This window comes from Apaloderma vittatum, unplaced genomic scaffold (genome assembly GCF_000703405.1).
Source record: "Apaloderma vittatum isolate BGI_N311 unplaced genomic scaffold, ASM70340v1 scaffold11945, whole genome shotgun sequence".
In the NCBI taxonomy this organism is placed as follows: Eukaryota; Metazoa; Chordata; class Aves; order Trogoniformes; family Trogonidae; genus Apaloderma; species Apaloderma vittatum.
Window position 1 is genome coordinate 13,765 of NW_009716547.1, and position 23,925 is coordinate 37,689.

General features: G+C 40.8%; 1 protein-coding gene across 1 annotated transcript in view; it reads right to left on the minus strand.

The window, feature by feature from the left end:
• Positions 1-16,653: 16,653 nt before the first annotated feature.
• The window catches only part of FAM160B1 (family with sequence similarity 160, member B1), a gene marked incomplete at its 5' end in the record, with an annotated part of 23,818 nt that continues 16,546 nt past the window's right edge, over positions 16,654-23,925 (minus strand). Inside the window, 4 exons of the mRNA XM_009869579.1 lie at positions 16,654-16,759; positions 16,864-16,967; positions 18,043-18,183; positions 22,533-22,676. Coding sequence (XP_009867881.1) covers positions 16,654-16,759; positions 16,864-16,967; positions 18,043-18,183; positions 22,533-22,676 — 495 coding nt within the window. The remainder of the gene's footprint in view (positions 16,760-16,863; positions 16,968-18,042; positions 18,184-22,532; positions 22,677-23,925) is intronic.

Here is a 23,925-nt window from a genome sequence, read left to right on the forward strand (position 1 = left end):
TGCCTTATGGCTGCAGGGCTGCGATGCACCAAGGCTGACTGAGCTCTTAAGGGCACGCAAGGAAACCTCTAAGCCCTCAGATGAACCCAGAACTTTAGATTTTACACTGTTTCCTTATCTCCAAGCAACCTTATTGTTGCACTTTTAGAAAACATAAATGTTAGATGAAGTTAAGTTGGACTGTGCACAATCTTCTTATTTACAGGGCAGTCCCACTGCTTGAATCCCTCTGGAGAAAGAGTTCCCAGGCTGGGTTGTACCCTCACTGACACAGCTTAAATGGTTTAAAGATGCTTCTATCTATAATATTTGGGCCCAATGTGACTTTCAGGGAGTGTGTAGGCTATTGTACAGCTCGTAGTCTTCAGTAATTTCACAAGTTCTTTATCCATTTTTACAAAGAGCATTTTGCACTAACAGGATGCTTAAAGGGACCCAGATTCCAGCTCCTGTTAAAATTAGGCAGAGCAAAGATGTTCTCATCTTCTCAGCAACGCGGAAAGCTCAGGCTGTATGTCCTGCAGCGTAAGGCAGTTACACTGTGGTTCTGCAGGAGATGCCAGATGTATTTAGGGCAGTAGCTGACCTGGGAAGTTGGGTAGGTGAGGAGCAGATGCATCATCCCCTTCTGCTGCCTCTGCTCTGGGGACAGCTAAGCTGGGGGCAGTGAGGGGAGAGCAACCTCTTGAACTAGGGCAGCAGAAATCCCCAGGGCACACTGGATCTGGGCTTTGGATCATTAGGGGAGAGTGTTACAGATTTTTTTTTTTCTATAATGCACATTTTGAGATAAATACCAATCATAGTGAAGTGTCTTCTGTGAAATAGTCTGTTAGAAGGGGGTCAAACTGCTGATGTGCCAATTACCATTAAAACCCACGCTGGCGAGGGTCCATGCAGCCATGCAGAACGTGGCTCGCACAAACTGGCTCAATTACAATAAAGCAGTCAGATGTACATTGGGCTGGGTTTAATGGCTGCAAAACTGCCTGGCAATGAACAGGGTTTGCAGCCTTTGACTGATGATGAACTGCCTGCGTAAGTTTTAATTAGCCAGCGGCAAGGCAGAATTATAAGAACTGCTTTACTAGTGCAAAGCAAATACTTGCTCTCCTGCTTTCCTCAATCCCTGAAATTTATTACGCACTTGGATGTGTTCACACCTGAGAGCCAAGGAGACAGATGCTGGGGAGTAAGGAAGAGCTTTTGCAAACTGACCCCTTGGGAGGAATAACTGAAGCTAAGCCTTTTACACTGACACATTTTTTCTGAAGTATTTATGCCTGATCATCCATTGTTGTTTACCTCATGGTTTCCTCTCCTTGCTCACCCTGAGATGACTTATCAGACAGATTCCGCTGTTTAGGAAGCATGGAAAAAAAGTTAGAAGTCTGAAATTAGAGAGATGCCTTTCTGGCATACATTGAAGCTTCCACTAAGAGAGCTGTGGGCAGGCAGAGAGGGCTGGAGTGGAGTCCAGTGGGTGCCCCAGCAATGCCACGCAAGCACGTGAAGGACAGAGTTTCCGTCACCTCAGCAGGCCTGATCGCTATCGAGTCTGGCTGGGAACTGCTTTTCAGGACCAGGTATTGGCTGTTGGGTGGCCTGACCAGTTGTTTCACCCAGTTCACGCTGGGTGCTTTCCCCTTGCCTGCTTGCAGAAAGGGCAGCCGCAGCCTCGGTAGCAGCAACAGCAGCTGCCTGCAGCAGGGGCAAAGGGAAGAGCCTCAGATCAGGCAGCAGAAAATAGGTTAGTGCTGCAAGGTGTAAGTGGAAAAAGTGCTTTTATAGACAGCCTTCTTATAGACTTCTGTGTATTCATTTTTCAGTGGTTCAGAAGCAGGTGACATTTCTTTGCATCGTTTCCAGTGCGGAGGGAGCTGAACTTCCACCCCTCATGCTCGTCCCTCTGACCTGTCTAATTACTGTAGGAGAAGGGGAGTCCAAAGAAAGTCGATATGGAAAAAAAATTGTTGGATCCTGATATTGGTCAGACAGCTGGTGGAAGGGTACAGCCTCCCTGAGGTCATAGATTTAGCTGAGAACAGCATATTTGTCCTTTTCAGCAGTTTTGCAAGATGAGGTGCTTTTGCCGTGGGAGTTTTGGCCTGCTTTGGTCAGTTGTTGGGGTTTTTTTATTGCATCTAGATCCAGACTGTCTGAAGGTAACCATGGTCTTGCCAGTGATTTTAGTGTAATAGGAATTTGATCTTGAAGTATGCTGAGTTCACAGGCCACATAAAATACAGTATTTTGTACATTTGCTCTAAACCCAGATAGCCAGAGGGTCGAAGGTACATTTCCCCACTGCAAACAGATCTGCTAGAAAGCATGAAACAGATCCTCTTTTAAAGAAAAGCCACAACTGCTGATTGTGTGTTGCACATTAGGTGGCAAAATTGTGATCAAACGCACTTTATTGGCTTTATTCCTTCCTTAACTAACAGGCAAACTTCTGAAGAATTGCACAGTAGCCATTTTATGAAATATGAAAGCAAGCACTAAATTACAATCCTCAAATCACTAATTCAGAGCCCTCAGAAATGTTGTTGGTTTTTTTTTCCATTTCTTCCACTATAATTTCGGGGCTGGAGCTCTAGCCATTAATAGCAGCTACATCATTACACTGCCGTGACACTTCAGCAGCACCCTCATCCATTTCAGTCATTGATCCACTAATGTGCGCCGGATGAAAAAAGGAAAAGGTCCAGCTCATTCATCCTCCCCCTTCTTTCTCCTCCTCCTCTCACCAGGCGGCAACCACTCACCCTTTGCTTTAAATCCCTATCAGATATCAGATGCTCAGTGTTAATTGTCTCAGTACAAGGACTGACCTCAGAGAGCAAAACTAAAATTAAAGTAAAAAGGCCACAGAAGTGGGGGAGATGTTACGGAAGGGAGTGAATCTGCAGCTGCTTGCCTTGGCCCACAGTCTGCTGACAGCACTGGAAATGACATGTTAGAGCTGGAGCCGTAAGGGACACTTGTCAGCATTGGATTCTTCCTGCAATATGAAGCCAAACCAGGAAAGGAGTAGGAGAAAGGCAAAAGAAATTAGGCAATACGATCAAAGGTACAGTAATGTACTGCTGGTGAAATGGTAGGTTAAGTAGCATCAACTGCACAAGTAATTCTGTAATTCCAGTTGCATGTGAAGAAAAAAAATATCCTTCCAATGGACATCTGTGGGTAATCCATATTGCAACTCTGTGTTTAGGTTATTTCCTGAGTTACAGACATACTGAGATGAAAGATATGTTGCTTACCCCTGTAGCATGTTGGGTTTCCTTATTCAGCAGCCTAACTTTTTTATTATTTTTTTAAAGATCTCTCCCACTAACCTATGGGCACATTGTTGTTTTCCCTTTTCATTCTTTGCTCAGTACATCTGTTCTTCTGTTTTGCTTTCCCTTATCTTCATATTGCTCATTTTGAGGATCAAAGGATAAAGGAAATAAAAATCCGGTTAGTTTTCAAAGGTCCTCACAGCAGTAGATAATTGGTTTCCAATCAAGCCCAGACTGTCTTTGATCTCTACAGCCTTGCAAAGAACATCTTGCTAAGACATAAGCGTATGTGCTCGGTAGCACTACTAGGAGACCTAATTTTGAAAGTCTGCAATTACCTGTGCAGTAACACTTACAAAGATGAGAGGAACCGATAACAACGCTGTGTTTTTATACCATCTTCCATTAAACTTGCATTAATGAGATGTAACTACACCCTTCTGAAGAGGTAGTTTCAGTACTATTTCTCTCATGCTATGGTAACAGAGGTAATGGGTTGTGCAGTAGAGTTGGGGACAGAAACCAGCTTCTTCCAGCTCCCCAGACCACAGTCCAGCCACGTGACCATTTTTCCTTGCCAGAGATTGCTGCCTTTTCCCATTTCTCATGAAGCCAAATAGAAATTTGCTGCCCATTCCCACTCTGATCCATGTTTTCACCTCCATGCAGCAGTTTATAACCTTTGGCTGTGCTGGTTGAACTTTTGGGGCTGTGTTGCAATGATCAGGGAAATATTCTCTTTTATATGTGTGTGTCAACAAGAGTGAAACACAATGCCTGGCAGCTACAGATACAGACTTTTCTAAACCAGCTTTACCACCAGAAAAACCATAATGAGAAACTGTACCCTTGTTCATCTTTGCCAGCAGTTAATCTGTTCTGTCACTCAGAACCTTAATGCTCTTCACTTTACCTTCCCTTATTCACTACATGTCCTCTTCTATCCCCTCCCCACACTTAAGCCCACTGACGTATCTGAGTAGGGGTTCATCACTTCTCCCAAGTAACAAGCCATAGGACAAGAGGAAACGGCCTCAATTTGTGCCAGGGGAGGTTTTAATTGGGCATTACGAAAAATTTCATCATCAAAAATGTTGTTAAGCATTGGACCAGGCTGCCCTGGGAAGTGGCTGAGTCACCATCCCTGGAGGTATTTAAAAGACGTGTAGATGTGGTGCTTAGTGACATGTTTTCATGGTGGACTTGGCAGTATTAGGTTAATAGTTGAGCTTAAGGTCTTTTCCAACCTAAATGATTCTATGCGTCCATGATTCTGCACGAAGGAGCAAAGTGTGTTCATGCTAGAAAAACATAAATTACTCGGGGTGAAATGACTGATCTTTTCCATTTTATTTCTTTTTTCTTTTTTTCTTTCTTTCTTACTCTTCGTGCCAAGGCTTGCCAGAAACAATAGGGGTTTTTTTTATGTATCAAGGCAGAATAATTTTCTGCAATCTGGAGAGGCAGAGCGCATGAGACGCACAGGTATAATCTATGCAAACCAAAATCTGTAATTGACTCTGCTTCTTTAAATAAACACTATACATTCATTTAGCTTAAAATAGGACTCATGTCAAGTTCCTACCCTAGAGCAGCTTCCAATTGCACTGTCAAAATCACTCTCTGTGGTTCTGAATAGGTTTCTTAATGAAAGAGCAACATTAGCTCTTTAGAACATTTTGTCCCTAAAGGATGCAGCAGCAACAGCCGCTGAATGATTTCTGGCTCAGGCGTGCTTATAAATGGTAGGAAACATAATGGTTTAAAACATGAATATCAGGTCCCTAGAAATGCTTCGTAACCGTGATTCAGGGAACAGACAGACAAATGGATACTAAGAACGGCACCCACTCGTGAGCACTTGGTTTCCCACGTGCACACTGACCCGCTTAAGAATAATTATGGTGTGGGCATGTTGTCACTGGAACAATGCAAAACACGGGGAATGAAATTATTTGGGATCCAGCCCAGAGACAAATATGTTCTAGTAAAATGAAACTTTAATGTCTGCTGGTTGCTGCATTAAATAATGATGAGCATCCGAATAAAATTCTGTGCCTCTGTTTTTGCAGCCTGGTCATGCGGACTGTCATAGTAGTCATTTTTTATTCTGGTTAAACCTGGAGGCAGTAGCAGAGTAGAATTTGACTTGAGTAGAGATGTCTAGATTCAAATCAAAGAAAGAGAGCTTTTGTTATAAAATGCTTGGTTGGAGGCAGGACTTGTTTCTTTAACAGGGATGATGTGGCTGCACTGGGCTAAAATCTCCAAATTGGGACTTCAGCACCATTAAAATGTTGAAGAATGATATTTATCAGCAGCCTCATGCATATCCCCAGCCTCGGTTCCAGACAGATTTCAGATCAAATGTCACTGGTCTTATGCAGGAAAAACCCACAAGCAGCTTTTCCACAGCATGGAGGCCATGAGGATCAAAACCAACAACAAAATAGATGACATTTCCTCATCAGAAGATAGAAGTTTCTGTCCCTGCTTTGTCAGAATCGTCTCCCTGGCAGCAGGAGAGCGAACTTTTCCTGGTGTGTTTGATCCTCTTACTTGCTTTTTCTTTTTTTTCTTTTTCTGTAGTTCTAAAATGTATTTGCCACTGTTATGCCCCAAAATTTCTTTTTAGCCAAAGAAGAAACACATCTTATATACAAAGCCAAGAATCTATTATAAGCATAGTTAAAATCCTCGCAGTCTGTTCCAAAAGCCACAATCAGCCCAGATTTAATTGTTACAGATAGAAACAGCTTTCTCCAGGCACAGAAAAATCCAATGCTAATAATAAAACAGTTAAAATTGCTCTTCCTGTGTTCTGCCCCACTTCCTGACTTTCCGGTCCCCATCTCCTGCTCCTCGGGGTGCTGTGGTTGGTGCTGTTGTTCTGGTGGTGGTCGTAGTGAGGCTGCTGCAGCAAGTCATCACCATCTGGAACCCTCTGCCAGGAGGACTATGACATGTTCACGTTGATAATTCTGTCCTCCTCACTCCAAGATCCACTTGGTTCATTTTAATGTTTGCTAACCTGTTTTACACCTTTCCTCTTCTTTCGTTGCTCTGCGGCTCCACATCACATTTGAATTTGCTGCGTAGAGCACCTTTTAAGGATGCTAGATACTATTTCTTTGTCTTTGTTATCTGTAAAAACAGTTTTGTCCAGCTCCAAGTCTGTTTCTTTAACTGACCAATGGGTGAGTTCATTGCTTTTAGGTTTCCAGTGTGCCCCAACTCTTTTCACCCCATGCCATTATTCCTCTGCTTTAATGCTCAGCCATTGTACCAGCCCCAGCTTCCTCTGTACCGCATTATGTCATCAGAGTGCAGAACTACAGCAGTACCATTGCAATAACAAGCAAAGTAAAAGAATTTAGCCATAGCCACCTAGTCAGAAGAAAAAATGGTGTTACAGCTAAATAGAATTAAAACAAAGCTACAGGCAGGTCAATAAAAGTTCAGGCAAAGCAAGCCTCACTCATAGCCCTAAGGACAAAGCCTGTGGCCTATTACTAGCAATGGCAATACGATATAACAGGATTACAGAGTTGCTTTATTATGCTATTCTTAAGTTTCTTGTTTGCTTCCCATCCAACCTAGACACTAATACCCAGCTTAATGGCCCGAGGTAGGGAGCTGCATGTACGGGGATCAGCCCAACATGAGGAGTTCGATGTTCACCTGCCATAATGAAAGACAACTCATTAAATTCTGCATACAGGATTGATGGCTCCTTGGTTGTCTTTATAAAATTTCATAGAGCCTCTGGAATAAATTAAACAGAATTAATATAAAGCTATAAACAGGTTAATCAGGTGGAATCTTCAGCTGCTAAAATAGTTGGGTTATACAATTGTACTGACCTTGGCTCGTGATGGTGCAAGTTTTCTTTATCAGATTTCAATTTCAACCTGGAGAAGATGTTTATCTGGCATTTGGGTCAGCTTGCTCTTGAAGTCCATACTTTTTCATTGAAGTAACAAAAAATGGGGCCCAATGTTGGAGCAATTTCTTAGGGGCTTCTAATAATTGTTCATATAGCTGCTGACCATGAAAAGTTTCTGTAGAAAAATGAGTCAAAACTAAGAAGTCAAGACCCTTCTACCAAACAGTTTCGTACCTGAAGAGCTGAAAAGATGAATTGCACCTGTATAGCTTGTACTAAAAAAGTTAAGTGAAGTCTATACATGTAATTCCTCTGTGACAGCTTCCTCTATTAATAGACTAAGTCATCCAGCTGCCACATGGCGAAAAAAATGTATTTGTCACTCAAAACTACAAACCCAACAAAATTGCTCAGGCTGCTCAGAATCACCTCAGTTTGTGGATAGCAAGAAAACTGCTTAAAAATAACGAGACAATTAGCAGAATGGGATAAAATGATCAGGGCCTACAAAGTAATATATTCTTTGAAATGGCCCCTATGCTGGCCAGAATTACTAATGTCACAATTTTTTTTCAGTTCCAACACCCTTGCTTTCTTTCTGAAATAAAATTAAATAAAAAAATAAACTTTTACAGGATAATTATATAAACCGTAATCCCAAACTAGCCATCCTAATGTACTTGCGCTTTTTACCCCAGAAGTAAAAGCTAGAAAATTTTCATGTTGCACCTTCCCCCTCTTAGACAAAACCAGCCAGACTGCTCCTTGTCAGCATTTCACTTGAGAGACATAAACTGGAGAGTGGTTTTGAAGCTCTGGTAGTGTCCCAGTGGTGGAACAGATCACATTTAATCAGATCAAGGCATTTATTTTTTCATTATTCTGTTTGCTTGATATTTAGAAACAAAAAGGCAACCCTATTTTAGAAAACTGGCAATTAGAATCATATTAGTAGATCAAATTGACATTTGGAATTAGTTATAAAAGGGGAAAAAAAGGGGGTTGTGCTCACTCTTGATCTTTTAGAATGTAAAAATAAGGTCTGCTAAATCTAGTTTCCTGCATATTTGCCCTCTTGGAAACATCAAGGTTTATTGTGATTTGTTGGCTGATATTAAACGAACTCCTTATTTAACGATCCAAGCTGAGATCATGGCTCCAGAGAAGCAGACATTTAGTATATATAGCATGAAACTGCTCGCACAATTTTGATCCATGATTTACTTGGTGTTACTATCACTTTTTTCTAAATTTCAGCAAAAAGTCAAGGAACAGCAGAATTCTAAGCTGTTAATGCAAGGTCTTACTTAGCAACAGCAAAGCTGTCTTCTGGCATATGGCTGTGAGAGGGAAATGCTTCAGTTTTCACTGGCTTAAATGTGTATCGTACATGATCCTGACAAGTTTTTGCGTATCTAAGCAAGGCCAAGAGATCTGAGTGACTGAATTTTGACCCTAAACCCATCAGGCTTTAGTTCCTTAGGAATTGTGTTTGATTATTTGAACAAAGCAGCACCATAAAACAATCAAATCTTGAGCAATCAGATCTATGGAATAGATGAAGCATACATTTCATATATATGGATAAAATGTGGTTCTTCTGTCCTTGGCGTTACTTTTGTGGTGAGGCTGCAAGATCCCTTCCAAGAGTTACAAACTGTTGTGCTTCCTTTGGTCCAAGCCAGTGGCTGTCCCCCACCTCCCTGAGCAGGCGGGGGTCCTCTGTCCCTGCGCTGAGCTGGTGTCACACACGGCTCTTGGCGAGCTCAGAACTGTTGCCAGGCCACCCTTGTGCAGACGTGGTCTTTAAATTGGCAGAAGGTGTCTCCTTAAGCCTCTGCCTTTTAAACACAACCAAGCTAGGCAGTTTTCTTTAGGCTTCATAGGAAACGCATGAACCCATTTTTATCTTCTCTGACAGTTTTCATTCCTGTTTTCCTTCTGAGAAGCTTAAAACGAAACGCCAAAAGGAGTTTGCAAAGCAGCGAGTGAAGACTCTGCATCATTTCTACTGTCTGCAAAATTCTCATCCATCTCACTGTGTTCGGGCTTTCCTTCTTGGCCCCCCCAGTCGCATTTGCTCTGTAGACAGAATTTCCCTTGCAGGTCCTGCAGTGGGACCCAGGTGGACAGAAGCAGCTCTGCTTTCGTCTGTATTGTCCTTCCCAGTCCCTGCCTGCTGACCTGCCCAAGCTGCTGGCTGCTGAATCCCCAAGGTGAAGGACAAGACGAAAAACATTGTGAGGGGTTTGAAAGGAGGGAATTAACAAGGCAGGAGAATGCGAGTCTCAAAAGGCGGGATGAATGACGCCAAGATTTCTTTCCTTTACAGGAGACTGAAAGGAAAATTGTCTGGAAATATGCACAGTGTTAATGGACATCCCACTAACAGTAAAAATAGGAGTCTCCGAAAACCTGAGGAAATAAAAATTCATGACCCAAATTAGGAAATGCAAACTCCACAGGTGCTTCCTGTGGATGTGGAGGTGACGGCAGTAGAAGTGGGTTTCTCAAGTAAAGGATAACAATACCCTGAGCACAGGTAATTTGTTTCTTCTCTCCAAGGCAGCTCAGCGCAGGGGGGATCCTGGCCCCGCTAATCAAGCTGCACCACCCACTGCGTTGAACGGGTGCCGCTTCTGCAAACAGGTTATTATGTAAGTGAGCTGCATTTTGCAAGGCTGAAAATTGCTTTTCTCAAATTGCAGCAACTTTCCTCATTTATAGGAGATGCTCAGGTGGATCAGCCCATCTCACTGCTTTCTACCAGAACAAATACACGTTGTTCAGGAGCCCTTAATTAGCTGGGAGCCTGAGGGTACAAATGCACATTTACCTCATCTCTTCACCCGACACAGGCTGGTTTCCTCTTGAAACATTCAGTGTTTTGTCCAGTCTGGTTTTTAAAGTGTGAGGTTACAGGCTCCTTCCGCTCCTCCTGGTCTAGCTTTCATGGTCAGGAAGTTTTCATTGACAACAAATATTGGTTTTCTTCAATGACATTACTTCATTCTTAATGGCATTCTGAGGCTTCAGACTTGGTGCTTAAGGCTTTCAAATCTTTTTGTGAGGTAATGTTCCTCTAACCCTAAATGGTAATTTCCTTCTGTTGACCTCCTCTCTTAAATCAGTTTAATATTTTTTTGCAGAATAATTTCATTTTTAATTTGGTTAGTATTGTTAATACTGTTAATATTAAAATATTTTCTGCAGAACTTCCTGTAGTCTTGTTATATATGTTATTACTCAGCACAATTACTTACTTCTTCTTCATTTCTTTGAGCTGGAAATGGGACACTGTACACCTTGAGACCTATAATGCAAATATCTCGTTTCTGCCAATGACTAAAGCAGGTTCACACTCAGTGCCTAGGGCTCCCTGTGGAGGATACCTGCCCTCTTTTCAATGGTTGTTATTTCAGAGAACTCTCCACTTCAGAATGTACTGAGGCTCACCTTTTTTAAAAATGAAGGTGATTTAAGAAGAGTATGCTTTTCTTCGTGTTCTTTTAGTGTAGTGGCACTGTAATGGGGATCCTTCCTTTCTTGTATTTCCATGTTTTTCAGCATGTAAAATGTTTTACCAGAGGGAGGGGACACCATACAAACACCTACCGAATGAGGATGCTGTGAGGCAAAGCCATCGAGATGTATCTACTTCACCAAAGTTACAAGACACTGACAAAATTGTCAGTTCCACAGCAGATTTTATACCACCAGCAACATTTATCATAATAACCATGAAGGATGTAATGAAAAGTAGAGCTGAATATATCTCCATACACCATCCAAGCAAGGGCAATTTAAATAGCCTGGTGAGATACCGCATCCCAAGATGTATCTTTTTATCCTCACAGATCTGACTCCAAAGGCAATACCAGTAACTGGTCCAAACTTGTACAATTTAATTTTTCACACTTTTTCTTTTTTGGCGTTCCCAAGGAGATTATGACACCTGAAAATTTTAATTTGCCATATGCTTCACTTGCTTCCTAAACTGCTCTTCAAAGGGAATCTGGGCTGATAAAGGAGGCGCCAGGAACATGCGGGTTTAGGCCGAAAGGGCTTGTGCAAGTTGTGACAGATTCACTTCTCTGAGCATTAATCCACTTTAATCCAATTGGATCACACACCAAACTTGCAAAATCCTTGAGGCTTTGACAGCACCAGTTCTGTTAATATTTAAAGGTTAACAAATTCAGTGGATCCTGCACTACTTGTAGCTACATTGAGAGCTTTGACTGAGAATCCGTAAAATGAGTTAATGAATATGAAGTAGAGACCACACACTGGTAATACTGTGGTTTTCTTTTTCCAGCAGGATGTAGAGCCCCAAAATCTTGCATCAGAATGCAAGTGCCGTAAGATTATCATGCTTCAGTAATCCAGTCATTTCAAGGATATCAAAGTAAGAGAAAAATACAAGAAGACAGAAAATGTGCAATTCTGATCCAAGTTCCTCACTGCTTGAGGAAGCGAAATGCCCTTACATCTCTAAATGCCTCATGCAGGCACAGCAAGTAAATGATCTGGGGTGGGAGATGACAATCTCTGAGACCCAAGAGGATGGGGGAAAGATGCAGAGAGCTATAAAAAAAGGTGTCAAGTGTATCATCTTGCTGTAGCGCTCTTCTTAAAGATGCAAGAGCACCAGCAGATGTTAAATACTGAGGAGAAACGGCTTAACATCCAAGTGTAGCCCTTAGAAGGGATCTGACAGAGCAACGAGATTTTTAAAAAGCTGATGAAAACCTGAAAGACACCGAAACTAGACGAGACAATGAGGAAAAATACCCAACAAATACAATTCTAAAATATAGGAAAACATGTATACAAACTTATGTATAAAAGCCTTCCTCAAAGGCCCTGATGGAAGGTGCTCGCTCACATACATGACATTTTTACCCAGTTCAATAAACTAATGTGACTGATGCACTCTGCACTCTAATGCAACAGAAAACCAAAGGTTCAACCAGCTGCGGTCTTGAAAGATATCAGGGCTCTCAGGGAGAGCAAGACGTTAGTTAATCTGTGTTCAGGATGACTCCATCCTGGCCATCTCCCTCAGCTTCCCATCTTCATGGGCAAGAAGGGTCTGTCGATTCACTCGGAGGCCTGCACAGTACAGGACAGGAAACAGGTTCATCCCAGAAGATGCTGCAGTGAGAGACTCAAAATAAATGAAAGGGCTTCAGGATGTAATAAACATCAGTGAAAGGACTTCAGGATCAAAGGGTGATGTAAAATGTTACATTTTCTGTCCCAAGGTCATCCACACAAAACCTGTTACAGATCCTGTAATAATAGAAGCAGTCGCTTCGATGAAATTAATTTATTTTGAGAATATCCCTTTTAATCCTTCATGCATTCTTTAGTGCAAAAAGTTGGAATTTATGACAACCTCCTTCATAAAACTTAATATTGTTTGGTAATGTGGCTGTTTCAGCAATTCCTCAATGGAAATCCCACACTTATGAAACCTTGGCAATGTTACCAGTAAGTGACCTACACAAAGTTTAATAGAAAAATTTTACTGAATATCCTCTGTTTAATGTAAACAAGGCAGGAGGCAAAACAAAGAGTATATATTTTATATAGTTACACTATTTTACAGGGCACAGAAAGCACTGAGGATCATGGTTTGAAAACTGTATGACACGCAATATCAGATACGGATTTTCCATGTAGCCCCAAGTCTACTATGCAATCCTTTGATTTTACCTAGCACTTCGGTTTGGTAATTCTTTTAGTAAGACAAATAGCATTGATAAAATGTCATCTGTGAAATTACACAGCAGGTTATGGTAGAAATTACCATGCATTTACAAAGCCATTCCATAACTACTTGTGCCCTGTAAAATCAAGTGTGAGAATCTTTACACTAATCATAGTGTAAGCAAACTTGGGATTCTGGTCCTTATATATATATATGTGTGTGTGTATATATATACATAGGTGATGTACAACCAGACTCAAGCTGTGCACCAAGTCACAGCTTTTATATTGCACAGACAAATACATAGAAAGAACATTACACAGACAGGATCTGAATAGCAGGAATATTACAGTCATATGAGAAACTAAGGACAAACTTGGTCTACCCAAGCTAGCACATGGCTTATTACAAAATTTTCTATATCAGAGTCTAAATCAAATACATACCATAAATGGAAATAAAGTAAAAAATGTGTCTATTTACACACATGTGCATCAGGATTACAATGTGGCTTGGATCTCCTTTTGGAAATAAAAAATTATTCTAGTATTACCTCTCAAGTATTTCAGTCTAATACTAGTGGCCGTGTTTTCTAAGGTGATGAGCATTTGCATTCCCCACTGACATCTGGGGGATCTGCATATGCTGTGAGTTTCAGGCCACAGATTTGCTCAGGTATCCACCTCTGGGTAATAAATAACCACATACAAATACACGCACACAGAAACAAAACGGGCACCTCGATGACATGCATAGATTGGAAAGGTGAAAACACGGACCCGAACTAACTTCTAAATTCTTTTTTTTAAAAAAAAAAGTGCATGAATATCATCACAAAAAAAATAATTAAATGAGTTCCATCTCTTAAGGAAGATTCACCCACTTTTACAAAAATAAAGGTCATTGTCATCATGTATGGTAATTAAGGGGTCTTAGGCAGCACTCATAAAAATAGTTCAGGCTAAAGCAACTTTAAGGATTGCTTCACTTCTATCAGGATGGATCCATGTCCTATAAATTTATCAACTAACTAACGTTTGGCATGCAAGAACATCACCAATGTTGCTGGAGATCGAACAACTACACCCTGAATTTAAGAGTGCTTATAGTTATATCTACTTATTCTTTTCATGGACAAGCTTGACGGAATTGTGTTTGCAGCAAGGTAGACTGTTTTGCATTAAAAAGCCAGGGAGGTTGCAGCAGTCCTTCCCAAAACTGACTGCTACAATTCCTTACAGTGTAATGAGCTCAGGTATCAGTGAAAACAACAACACAAGAGGTGATGCTAATGCTTTCATCTAAGATCAGGCATCTCTTGAATGGCTTTATAAATTGCTATATTACTTGGAATGCTCTTGCAAGTTTTGCTTAACATTTCTCTCACCTTCATTTATAGTACTGTTATCACTTCCAGTTTCCACTTAAATTTGGACAGTAAAAGTATTCTGGAACATACACTTTAAAATATAAATAGTCAAAATAGAAAATTGGAGGAAAAAGGAATTAAGCTCAAGCAAAACCAAGAAAGACCCAATTTCAGTAATGCATCAGCTTTTGTGTTGAACTTTGTTCATGTAAAAGATTGTGGTTTAGGAATAAGATTCTGGAAATTAAGCTGATGTTTAATTGCTTTGCTGAACTAGGATCTTATTTATAACAAATGTACATATTAAGCATCACTTTGCATGGACATTTACATGTTCTAAACTATGTGTCAGGCACGTTACATTAACGGAGTTTCTAACATGGACTGACTGCAACATATGTCACTAAAAATTATTTGCTACTTTCAAGGTATGTTTCTAAAGAACAAAAATGAAAAAAAAAAGTGTTTTTTTTTAAACTTTATCCTATACGCTACTTTGACCTGAAAACATTTTGGGGCTAAACTCTGAAAACAAAAAAAAAGCAGTGAGGAAGTAAAACATGCTTTTGTTTGCCAGATAAATGCCAACACTTTGTACAGAAGCCTTCCAGTACAGGGAGCCACTGAATACAGGTTTTACCTGCCAAAATGTTTCCTCAGGTTCCAGCATTGCTCTCTCCAGCTGAACCTATACTGGGAGCTTTTACAGCAGGAACCTCTTCACTGTTGTGACAAGAATAAATTTAGCCCATTAACTGTGACACTGTTCTAATTAACCTGCTAACTTAAAAGGCCTTTCAACATCCAGGTTCCATAAATATTAAAAAAACCACAAGACCTCAAAGGCATGGATTCAGAGAAGAATCCGTTTCTCAGTACAGCCACGTAAATTCAGAAAAATTCTAGTGACTGAGTAAGTTTGTCTGTATCTGCATGTGAGCGATCACACCTGAAAGGGGCATTAGCTGTGCAAATAGAATAGGAGGAAAGACAAACGAAAAACCACAACGGAAGCTGGACTCTACCTTGCTGGCCTACACTATGACATCTGCGGGAGGCGAAGGAGTTGCTGTGCGCCTGTGGGGAGAGCAGTGGCTGCTCAAGAGTGGCTCAGAGGTTTAAGCCCAGCTCCCAAACCCTCCAGCATGCGTGGCCATGAGCATGAGCAGCAGAAAAGAGCCTCAGGTGCAGGCTGCCGCCCCACCAGAGAAACAGAAGCAGAGCACAAGGTCCGAGCGGCCCCTCTGCTTGCAGCGTGAATGCCGGGCCTGGCTGAGAGCATTCTTCTTGGAAAAGATGCACCGAGAGATGTTTCTGTGTCCCAGCGCTGTGATTTTGGTCCTATATATGGTATCGGGGCCTTAACTGAATTGGCGTCGGTCAATCTTTTGCTGGACACTACTATGATGGTATGACAAGCAATAAAAACATTTCTAAAAATGACAGAATGTTTATGCTGAGATTTTCAAGGCACAAAAGTCTCTTAAGCCAATTCAGGCTCAATACCAATTTAAAAGAAACTAAAAATACTGTTTTAGCAAAAACTACTAACGACCTACAATTAACTTCCCTGTAAAGGTAATGATACGAGTCAAGTAACTAGAGCTCAAAAGCAAAAACCTAAATTAAATCTAGTTACACAGATGACCTTAAGAACAATCACTTGGAATGACACAGACAAACATGCTAGGAACATGTACACCTCAGATATATTTGTTATAGATGTGATGCTGAATTAGCATTAATTCCATTAGTATTGATTTTATACTGATATATCTCCTGGAGTAATCCACTGGGGAATCAAGCTCCAAGCTGTCTTCAAGATTCGTTGAAACAAAAATGATTCCTCTGTAATATATCCCCCTATATATGGATTAGTGGGTTTTTTGAACCTCTTCTTTTTTAATAATATATATATCACCTGTAATTGTGTTTTCCTTTCATATATCCAACTGAAAAGAAAAATAATTAAGACATAAAAATGTTACAAAATTAATTTGCTTTTAAAAAGTAATATGGTCACAAAAAGCAAATTCGCACATGCGAGCCTCAGAACATACAAAAGACCCAGCTCCCCAACATGGTCATTATAACACAATAACCAAGGTCTGACGTCTGCGGTTCTTTGTGCAGCTTTTGCAGCTCTTCACACAGTGGACAGAAATGCTATATATTGGTTTCTCCCAAAATGCCTTCCATCATATTCTAGATCCATTTGAATCACTCTCTCTTGCAATGTCAACATCTGGTGAAAGTAACTTGTCTTCCAGTTCTGCCAAATGTCAACCGATGCTTTGCCAGGAGGCACCACGTCTTCTTATCTGGGTGTTGTCAACAGTCTTTTTGACCGAAACAAGCTGGGTGGTTTTACACCTTGGCTACTCATCAAGGCTGCTTATGGTGTAGATGAGGCATGATACTTCACAAATGCAATTGCTGCCAGCTCTTTGCAGAATTCTTCCAGCACAATCACGCCCTCTAGTAACGTCATGTGGTCAATGCTGAGAAATTTAAAAAAAAAAAAAAAATCAGCAGAGAATCAGGACTGGCACAAACGAAAAGCAGCTGCCATGGGGCTTGGAGAACATGCAGTGTATTTACTCACATGGGCCCTTCGGGCTCCAAGCCCAGCAGGCGTTTTCTGACCAGCAGAAGCTTGGGAGTGAAATCTGGGATGCGCTGAATTCTAACCATGAGGTCCCCAACGACCTGTGAAGCACAATGTCATCAACACACAAAATTAACACCTTTGCAGAGTGCCTGGCAGCAAGCTTAAATGACGCCTTCAGTGCCCAGAATGAAGACCCACTTCAGGCTCACAAAACAACACGCAGAATACCTGCTCTGCCCTAAAACAGGGTGAGTTGGTGCAGAAAGTAAAGAGATAAAAAAGGACAGGAACTCTTAGGCCTTACTAGCTGTTACCACAAATAGTACTACTTATTTTAATTATGTCAACGATTAATTTGTCTGAGTAAATGTTGACGCAATCAACTGACCAGCAAATTCCTGGGTTTAGGGAATGCACAAGGGGAGAGGGTAAAGATTAAATTTGGAAATGGGGAGGGCTGCTGGGAAAAAGGGAGCTAAGCCCTCTGTTAGTACTGGGCAAGCATCAGTAATAGGCTCCTGACCAGCTTAACAACAGCTGGTGCGTGGGGTAGTTGCGGGATCTCTGACAGAGAAGACTGCAGTGTGACAGGCAGGCAGCCAGCACTTCTAGGATGTAGGTCTGGCAGGAAGGGATGGAAAACGGAGGCAAAGGAAGGGGACTTTCAATAAACCCATCACTTCATTGCCGAGAACAGCCTTCATTGGAAAAAAAAAAAAAAAGAGGATGAGCAGAGATACTCATCCTAGGACAGGGGATTCAGGAGTGTCCTTTGCTCGTGTGTGAATCAAAGCCATGCCTTGCTTGTCCAAGCGCAAAGCTGCACTTTGTCTCCTCTTACAGCACTGCCTGATGCTGCCTGCAAGTGACAACAATGTGGTGACCTAGTCCAGTTTAAACTAACATCATTGCCAGAGGGGATATTTTGCATCTGCGGAATGAGACTAAGCAAACAAATGACCTTGAAGACGTGAGGACACAGAAATAAATTTTCCTATGGTTTTGGTAGCAAATACAAAACCTTGATTCAAATCAAGAGCTAAGAATACACTTTCAGTGAGAAGCCATTTGCCAGCTTACAAGTACCCAGCAATTACTACCACTAACTACAAAGATCCTAGGTGTATTACTGCTCTGTGGCCATGTGTAAACATTAACTGTGTGTTTACTCACCCTGACAATAACAGAGAAGAGAGACCTGCAGCCAGAAGCCAGGTTCACATAGGGATCCAAAAGGTATTCATGTATATGAGGATGAGGAAACAAGGACAGTTTGGACAACACTGACGTAACTTGTAAATTTACATCATAGGGCTGCAAAAAAAAAAAAAAAAAAAGGAGAACACAGTGCTTAGTTGTTTTCATGCTGGCTTCTTTTCATCCAGCCAGTGTTGGTTTAAATACTAGAACCTTATATACAGGGTTATGAATAATAATAATAATAAAAAGTTAGATTAGAAGACAGGCCCCAAACCTCTGCTTTCCACAACAGGTGTGATGTGAATATGACAGTTAGGTGTTAGCTATTATTATCTGTATAACTGCTACAACCACTTGAAACTTTTGCACACTGGTTTACAGTAGGATAAGTCCTCTTCCTGTAACACGTTTCTTCAGGTCAGTAGCTAAACAAATAGCATAGAATCAGCCAAGATTAAATGGATGCCTGCTTCTCCTGAAAAGTATATATATAACCATGAAGTATATGAGCTCAGGAAACTGAGTGGGACAAATCCATGTGTATGGAGTCTTCTATTTTCTTTTTTCTTGGAAAGAACATTGTGGAAAATCTGGTCATCTTGTGGCGGCATGGTCCAGATGATGGGATGTTCCTAAGATGGGAAGACATCATAGTATTTTGAGCTTCTTCTCTACCTCCTTTCCCCAAATCAACCAAATGGGAGAGGCAACACCATCAGATGCTGCAAGACGCTAATCAGTCATATGGAAAAACCCAGTGCCTAGCTTAAAGGTCCTTACCATTCCACTGAGAAACTCATTTCCATAAAAGCAAGTATTTTCACCATAGCTTCTTTATGTTCCCAGTACTTTTTTCCCCTATCTTTGATTTTGTCACCACAGTGAAAACAAGCTGACATTTTAATCCAGCCTAAAATTTGCAAACTAGTGGATTTTCTTTACATCTGTTCAGCGATGGGATGGACTAGGGTGACAAGAGGTAGACAGACACTCCCTTGTACACCCCATGCCAGTCTGAAGATACTACTAACACCCAGATGGTGTTACTAACTTAACCTTGCTGATTTTACCTGCAGTGGATTACAGGGCCCTCATTCAATCTCTTTGACTGCATATTGGCAGAAACATCCTCAGTTACATAATCACATCTAGAAGAGAATGGTTTCATGGCCTCAAATTATCATCTTTATGCTCTCCAGTTAGCATCCCACCAAAGAATCAGAGAACAGCTTCTTCCCTTTTCCAGACTGTAAGATCTGGAAGAATTCAGCTTCAGATTAAGACAGATATATTTAGATATGTCTACACGTCTAAGCTCACATTAGCCTACTCAACAGAGAGACCTGACACTTGATGCACTTGCCTACACACAAGCATTTTGTGCCTTCTCAGATGCTCACGAGTATCTGCTTGTCTCCCAGTGGTTCCACAGAAGGTAAATCCTGCAAGATCTGTGTTGTAACCACAAGTGTGTGGGGATATCTTGGGCACCACAAAAATGGCAAGAGATACCTCAGTTCAAGCAACTGAGTTGAGCTTTCAGTCAAGGAATCCTACAGTCAATTCTACAGTCAAGGAAGCTGAGATGGTGATTCACTAAAGGAGTCACCTATTTGCTTTTCAGTGTAACAGTTCCAGAGACTACTGGGCCTGCTCTGACAAAATTTCCACTGCCTAGATGTGGACACTTAGTGTTTAGGTACGTTATCCCTGTAGTCATTACCACACACTGCTGCACTGCAAAGGGAGTTGTATTACAGACCTTCTGAAGTGAAAGCCCGTATTTTGTCCAGTCAGTGGGAGGTATTTTTGTGCTCAATATTCCAGTAATAGATTCATCCCAATCTTCTAACAAATGAAGCTTTCAGATCCTGGACCAGAGATGTCAACAGTAAAAGAGATCACTAGGAGTTATTGTGGAAAAGTTCCTCTGCAGACAGAGCCACAAATTCCTCCCATAAATCCATTCCACTGTCTGTGCAGCTGAACTGTAGGAGAAGGTCTTTAGAGTTGTCTGAGTCACTCAATTCATTAGGAAGCTTTGAAACCATGACCATTATCTGGTGTTCACAACAGAAGGAAACAAAGTATTAACATGTGCTGCACTGTTCAGACAGATTGCTGTTGCAAATTGAACTAATTGAGAGCATTAAGGAAAGTTGCTTCTTCACACAGAGCTTTTATTTCTGTCGTATGTCAGCAGACTCAATAAAACAGTCTTTTGTCAGATAACATCCTAGAAAAATTCTCTGTAACTAAAAAGGTCAAAACCAGCAAAATCTGCAATTCAGGAAATCCTTACAAAATTCTTTGGAAACAGTTCCATAGAAATGTGTAATACTAAAAGGAGGAATGATGTACTGGATTTGAATAGCCTTGGAACAAGTTACTTCACTTGCGTACCTCAGCTGTCTTCTGTCAGAAACAAGGTTAATGACACCGAATGTATCTTCAGAGTTTTCTGGTATCTACTGATAAAACCACAAGAGCTACCCACAGTGTTGTGACAAAGCACAAAAGACACTGAACACAATCTGTAAGTAGTACTGGGTCCCCGCTAAAGGCCTTTCATCATTTTTCACTTTGTCTGGACATTAGCATCCATTATGTCAAATTTATCACTCACAGGACTCAGATTTTGTTGTTTTGTTGTTTCATGTGGCTTTTTCCCTGCATGATTTGTGTGTTTCACTGTGAATAACAGTTTGGTTTCTTAGGATATAGTTTTGTTAAGATATAATAAGAATGTAAGTCTTCTCTCTGATTCAAGGTGTTAATTTAAATTCTTTTGGAGTCAAGAACCATTTTTGACACCACAGATCATAACACCTTCCTTAACTAACCCAACTGTGTGTCATGCTGACAGGTAGTATATATCAAAATGTGTTTCCACACTAGATGCTGCTTACATTGTAATTGTAGGGATCTGACACTCAGGTGTTTCTCAGGGGATGTAACTTGGGTTGTTACTTTTTGTAATTTCTGTGTCATTGTTCAGACGAGGTTTTCATATACGTGAGGCTTCTTTTTCCTAAGAGCTGATGATGCCTTGTTTTCTTCATGACTCTAATCCATAACCACTTCAGCTAGTACGGTGGGCAGAATACATTTACTGGAAGCAAAACCCTGAGAATACACAGTACAGTAATCGAAGTAGTTGGCTTTCTTTTCTGACTTCTGAATTACCAAAGTTGGTACTCTGAAGCATCCTTCTCCCCTGAACACTCACACAGAGCTGACCTAGAGGCTACTCCTGGCTCCCTGACATGTTTCCTATGCATTTATATGTTCAAATGACTCTTGTCCTGCTCAGAACCAGGAAATCTGGCACCACCACAGCTAATTGTTTATTCTGCAGATTGCTCCACATGTAAACCAGAGAAGAATTGTACAAACATCTGAAACTGGTACTACTGCACCTGTAGCAGCTCCAGCTGGTATTACAGGGAGGGTAATCAAGACTTTCAGGGCTCATTCTCACTGGCAAGAAAAGTTATCTTCTTGATCTAAAGCAGCAACATTGACCTGACTAACATAAGTCAGTTTAGAGAAGGCAAAGAAACACCAGGTTTTCACACAGGGCAACCTCTTTTTCACCTCCCTAACCCTTTACTTCGTTTCTCCCCAGAAAGACTAGGTCATGCAGGCTCGCTAAGTACAGAAACAGACATCAGGAAAATTTACTTTTCACTTCCTTTAAATTCCTTTGTATTAATCTGGGTCTGACCTGTCACATCTCCTTTTCAGCCAGCTCCAAGGAGTCAGTCAGATCGTATCTCATTTGTTTCCCCTTGGCAGCTATACTTCTATTATCTGGAGATAATCAAACAGGGAAAAAAACCTACTTTACATTGCAGATGGAAAAGGATACCTTCTAGAAACTTTCCATGCACTGTTACAATTTTTTCTAACCACAAAGATACGGCAGAAATGTTCACAGTGATACATCCAAGTTCTCTTCATATCACACAGTGATGTAAACTGCGTCCAGAATGTGACTTCAGATTGAAGTTCACTGAAACGTGGCACAAAGGAACTGTCCAGTATTTTATTTACTGAAAAATACAAGTGCTTTCTAAGTGGAAATGCTAGAAAATGAAAACAGAATCAGTGATGCTAGTACAGAAGGATTCCTAAGACACTATCTTACCCTCCTCTTTTACTTAGAGGATATTCTTGTTTTATGTACTAATTTAAATCCTATTTCTGGTCAAGAAAACATGTGGTACACTAACAAGTGGGTAACTAAGATAAGAGTTTTTGTTCTCTACTTTTGCTGAGACTGCTGACCGCTATAACATCCTGCAGTCTACAGAGACCTGTGCTAAGGACATGGGACATTACACAACAATATGATGCTGTCATAGACATCTGAATGATGGAAATCCTTGGGACCTTAGAGATCAGTCCCTCAGTAGTGATGAAAGTATTGGAAGCACAATTCAGAAGCTGCTTTTCCTTACCTGATCAAGAATCCTGCCCATTCTGTCAAAGAGGACTTTCAAGAAGTGCCCTTCAAAAAATGATGCTTCTAAATTGCACTTTTCCAAAGATCTGGGAGATCCGGGCCACTCCCACCGTAAGCAGATGACACAATAATCCCGGAACTACAAAAAAGTAGTGAGGAAAATGGATTCAAACCTCTATGGAAAATATTTCTTTCTTTTTTAATAGTTCATACACCTTAAAACCATAATCTGCAGCTATAGGAAAAGTCTAAGACAAAAAAGAACAGTCATTCTGAAATAAATATGATCAGTTTCTACACAGGCACCTCTTTTTTTTCTTGACATTCATGCTATTAGGATAGTTTCAAAACCACAGGTGGATAAGAGAGCTCCCAAAAAGAGCTAGGGCCCAAAACACAAAAGAAAGCCAACAACACACATCCTGATCAGGGTTCTTCTAAAGCAGGAATTGCATTCATATACATTCTTGTGGTCAGTGTGTTACTATGCTTTCACTACGTTATGTAGAGCTTACCTTCCTATGGCATGTCTATTGCTCCCTAATTCCCAGTACAGGAAAGGCATGTGTACATGCAGGAAATCTAAATGAAAAAAGTACTTCAGAGCTGCTTCTTCCCTCTCTTTGTTCCCTATGATCGTAACAGTGTTCCTCAACCTCTGCCTCCGACTTGCTGTGGGCTGCTTGATGCCTCACTTTCAAGGAATTACACCTTGAAAGGAGCACAGCTTGTAACAGTGAAAATAAGGAACACAGGAATAAACAGTAGCAAACGAGAGGCAAACTAGACTCAGAAATTCTTCGCTGCATGTAGCTTACCTACTTGTGCAGGCCTCCAGGAATAGAAACATGGAAGCATAACAGCCATTTGGATGTAATAACAGCAATAGGCAAGGTTATTCTTAGGGGGAAAATATTTTAAGAGTAGCCACATCATTGTCAGGAAGTGACAGAAACCAATTTTGTTCTCCAATAACTCCCAGAGTACTCTTTTTCCCAAGGCATGAGAAAAATACAAAGATGATACGCGTTTTCTGGCATCCAAGAATAGAACATGGGGAACTTTTACATCAACCTTTGTTTCCTTATTCTCTATTTCCCATTCCTTTTCTTTTCAGGAGACTATAGGTAAAACAATATAATAAATACAGAAATCCAAGCTTTCCATCATAATTTAGAGGTTACGGAATTTTTCAAGCACCTACTAAATATAGCTCTTTCAGTTACTCTACTCCTTTGCATATTTTTTTCTATTCTAGAAGATTCACAGGGCTTCAGTAAGAAAGTTGCAAATAAACAGTGATTGTCCTCTGACCAAGGAGATTTTAGATTATGTTTGTAAAAACAAAACTCGCATTTATTTCAAAACAGTAAATCAAAAAGCTTTCC